The sequence below is a fragment of the Microtus ochrogaster genome, chromosome 1 (genome assembly GCF_000317375.1).
Source record: "Microtus ochrogaster isolate Prairie Vole_2 chromosome 1, MicOch1.0, whole genome shotgun sequence".
Taxonomy (NCBI): domain Eukaryota; kingdom Metazoa; phylum Chordata; class Mammalia; order Rodentia; family Cricetidae; genus Microtus; species Microtus ochrogaster.
This window is the reverse complement of record NC_022009.1, coordinates 104,736,861-104,741,407: the sequence shown is the minus strand read 5'-3', so window position 1 is coordinate 104,741,407 and position 4,547 is coordinate 104,736,861. Positions and strand designations below refer to the sequence as shown.

General features: G+C 41.9%; 1 protein-coding gene across 2 annotated transcripts in view; it reads right to left on the bottom strand.

Moving 5' to 3' along the window:
- Positions 1-478: 478 nt before the first annotated feature.
- Ccdc169 (coiled-coil domain containing 169) overlaps positions 479-4,547 on the bottom strand; it is a 28,810-nt gene continuing 24,741 nt past the window's right edge. For both annotated transcript variants that reach the window (XM_005343990.1, XM_013348354.1), the window contains one exon: positions 479-659. In XM_005343990.1, coding sequence (XP_005344047.1) covers positions 560-659 — 100 coding nt within the window. In that variant the 3' untranslated portion in view covers positions 479-559. The remainder of the gene's footprint in view (positions 660-4,547) is intronic.

Genomic DNA, 4,547 nt, shown 5'->3' with positions numbered 1-4,547 from the left:
AATTTACCATAGTCATTTTATAGATGTGGGTGATAAACATGAGGTGATAAGATTTGCCCCAAACCCTGGAGGTGACCAGCAGAGTAGGGCGCTGAGAGCCACGCAGTGCACAGATGAGGTCACTGGGGACAGCTCAGCCACACTCCCATATGAATGTGATCTGTGCTTGGTTTTTAAAAAGCTGAGGTGCGTGAGCAGGATGTAACCTAACATTGCATAAAGATTTTATACCTACACATAAAATTTTAGCTAATGGACAACTTAGAAGCCAAACACACAGTTGGCGGCATAGTCAGAGCAGACTACCGGAATGACATCAGCCTTCAGGCCCCCTGCTAGGACACAGTAAGAACCACAAGCACAGGTATTGGTTACTTGGAGTCACTGGAGACACATGACTTTTATGCAGTCAGCGGAATCAATTTTTGAAAGAGCGAGAGAAGCCGCTCTTCCTTATCTATTTCCTCTCCTGAGAAATGTGATGAACGTCCGCCTCCTAAACTGTAGATTCTGGATGAAGAAAAGATGGAAAAAAATTGAAGTCTGCCCAGCTCTGGAGTCACGGGTTGAGTTTTGGAAGATGGTTTGATCTTGTCACCTTTTTTACTGGTCCTTTCTTGGCGTTCGCTATCTTCTGATTAACGGAATTGTATCTTCCACTGAAATAAAATAAGCATTGATCATAATTTTTCTGTCACCGCTGTCTGCAACAACAACAAAACTGTATTGCCACATATGGCTGACCCCGTTCCTCCGGTCTGGAGTAAGAAGTCTTCATTGACACGTTCTGCCTACAGCCCCGTCTTAGGCAACCACGTGGTATCATCTCGCTGCAGCTATGGGTCAACCATTGCAAACGTGGGCACACAAAGGGCACACAAAGGGCCAGGCTCCAGTAGTAACTCATCAGGTACCCACCGTGGAAGGCCCTGTCTAGAAAGAGGTGAGGAGGACCAATTTGCTACTTACCTTTTAATTCAAATTAAAGGCAAGAACAGAGAGAGGCCAAGATATAGAACAGGGACTAATACCAGCACACGGATTTCTGTTCTTCGATCCGGTGGAATCGTCTCTGACTGACCTAGGCAGCTTTGTGCAGGTTGCTTCCTTGGGTTCTTCTTTGAGACAGCAGAGGCTGCTCCAGCTCCAGTGCTTTTAAAACTATCTTAGAGAATTGTCTCAGCAACAACGACACAGTAGAGACCTGCCATTTTCCTTCTACGCAGGGAAATGTTTTCTCTCCCCCGGAAACACAAAGAGAAGTAAGACAAGTACCTTAGAACTCTAGAAATCAAAAATTCATAGCAAATCTCAAATTTTTCAAAAAAAAAAAAAAAATTTGGGTTTTGGTGAGAACACTGAGTTATGCAGAATTTAATTTTCCCTAGTCCTACGCTTGCCCCTTATTTCAGCCTGTCCTGGAACAAAGAGAAGTAAGACAAGTACCTTAGAACTCTAGAAATCAAAAATTCATAGCAAATCTCAAATTTTTCAAAAAAAAAAAAAAACTTTGGGTTTTGGTGAGAACACTGAGTTATGCAGAATTTAATTTTCCCTAGTCCTACGCTTGCCCCTTACCTCCGAGAAAACCAACAACCTGTGCCTATGGTAAAACCAGGAGCCAAACACATACTATGGGAGTCACCAATCTCTGGCTGCAAAGCTCTTCTTTGGCCTTCTCTGGAGAATTTGCTGGAACAAATTGAAGCCATCATTTAATTCCATGGCTACTACTATTTAAAACTAAACTAACCAAGAAAGTCAAAAAGCGGGGGGGGGGGGCACTGAATCTTCAGCACACTTCATGGTATCTGCAGCACCATATTCAAGACCTAGACCATGTGTGTTCTTGGGAAAGACTTAGGAAAGACCTAAGCTCACCTCTGGCTAAATTTGAGGTGCTAAGGAGCAGAAGGGAAGGCAAAGGCAGAGTTGGGATTTTCCTGGCTGGGTATGGAGAGCCCGTCCAAACATATATGCAGAGTCCCCCAGGAAGGAAGAGAGTTATTGATTCCAAGCACTTTAAATTTTCCTGCAAATTCCGAAGTAACCACTTAGCAAACCCAGCAGAATGTAAAGTGGCCGCTCATGAGGGAAAACGCCAGCTTCATAGAGTGAAGTTTAAAAAGTCACCCCATAACAGCAGCCTTCAGACCCGGAGAAGAGAGAGCATCTGAGATTCAAAATAGCTATGTGATATTATATAAAATGCCCAGTTTTGATGAAACAGGAAAGATAACCAAAAATACAGATGCAATAAAGCTAGAATGAAAGAGGGAAAACAACACTGTCAATAAATACTCAGTTCACAACACGAAAGGCTGAAACTGTCATACTTAAAAATCAGCAGCAAAGGGGGGCGGACAGCACCTCAAGATACAGCAAGTGGCATTCATTTTTCGGCAAAGCAACCCAGCAGCGAAAGGGATCACAGGAAATTAAACGGCTTCTGCATAGCAAGGAGACAGCCAGAGGCACAAAGAGAACCACAGAAGGGAGAAACTCCTGACCAGGTATATTTCAGACAGGGCATTAATATCTAGAATAGACAAAGGGAGGCAAATATTAACCCTCCTCCCCGAAGCACCAAGACTGCGAGTTAATAAATGAGCCAGGGAACTGAACAGGTGGTTCTCAAAAGAAGAAAAACGGTGAGTAGAAATTTGAGAAAGTACCCAACATCTTTATCCGTCAGAGAAATACAAATAAAATGACTTTGAGATTCCATCTCACCCAGGTCAGAATGGTTTTCAGCAGAAAAGCTAATGACAGCGAACACCGATGGAGGTGTGGGGAAAGATGAACCCTAGCCGTCGTTGGAGGCGGGGTCAAGTGGTACAGCCACCGTGGAGAATGGGGCCGCTGCTTCTCTAAAGACCCAAACTAGAATTCCCACATGAATGTGCTGTGCTGCTTCTGATGCATAACCAAAGGACTCGAACCCTGTGACAGAGATATCTGCACACCCATGTTCACAGCGGCAGGGAAACAGAACCAGACTAGATGTCCATCAGCAGAGAGACATATTCACAATGAAAACGTAGTCATCCGTGAAAAGGAAGCATAGGTGAAGATGGAACTATATTAAACAAGGTGACGCAGGATTGGAAGACAAGTGCACATGCTCCTTCTCAGACATGGATCTCAGCTTCCAATTTTTATGTGTGTTTATCTGGAAACAGTGTGGATGCCAAGAAACCAGACAGAGGCCTTTAAGGGAGAAGTGGTTTTGAGGCTATGGGAGTGGAGAGGGCATTTCTGAGGACAGAAGATGACAACAGGGGATGCAGAGAGATGGGAGAGAAGAACAGACAGGACCGGAAGGGATATGTGAAAATGCCACCAGGAGGGAGGCCTGCTACTTTGTCTTCAAATAAATAAGAACACACATAGAACCTTGTCGGGAGTATCCATAGCAACATTATTCACATTATCAGAAATGTATAAATAATTCAAATCCACATCAACTGATGATTTGATAACCAATGCTCTTTAAAAAAAAAATCTGGGATGCTAGCTAATCATCACGATAAATCTGACTGTGCTTAACGTGGATTCTCTTGAGAACAAAAGCTGGACTGGCGAGCCACACCCTGCATAGTCTCATACAACATACATAATAATGGGGAAACCCACAGAAATAGGAAGATTAGTGACTACCAAGAGCTAGAGGGTAAGAGCTAACTACTCAAAGGTATGATCTTTCTTTGTGAGTTGTGGGGGGGAGTGGAATATTCTAGAATCAGTGGTGACGGTTACTCAACCTGAAGAATACACTAAAAGCCACTCAGCTTTACTGTACCTGCAGATTGCTTCAGTTGTGTGTCAATGTATATGTGGGAATAACAGGCTGCAACATTGTTCAAGTGTGTTCAGTAAGGTTTAGCAACCACTTAACGGGTATTGCATAAATGATTCCAGCACAACAGTGTGGCAGAATTGTTGTTGCATGCTCAAGTTATCGCTCATACTTATTTTTCTCTCTTTACAAATGGATTCTTTCTCATCTTACTTTTTGTATTTACTAATGAGCTACACACTGGAATGGGATTAAATTTGAGAATCTTTATCAAGTTAGGAGTTTTTCAAAACTCAATTCTCCTAGCAACCATCCAGTACAGGTTTCACCCTCATTTTACAAGGGGGTAAACTGAGCCTAAGAGAGACTATTCATGTAGAGCCACATTGGATAAGTGGTAGAGGAAAACTGGTTTTCTGTCCGCTCCAAAGCAAGTCAGTGCAAAATTTCATTAATCATCATGCTTCTTGCTTTATTAAAAGAATAATACTGAATACTGTTATTTTTACTTAAGAGACTTCTGCAAGCTAGCTTATCATAAATTTTTTTCTTTATTTTTTATTCCCATTAAAATGAAATAAAGCTGCACAATTCATAGAAAATTCTAAAAATGGATAAGCACAAATCATCCATAACCCTACCAAGTTGTTTTACATTATGCTTTTATTTACTATTATAAATATTTCTACATAAGTTATGTATCTAAAATCTGCATTCTAGAATCATCTAGAATCTAGTAAAGCTTCTT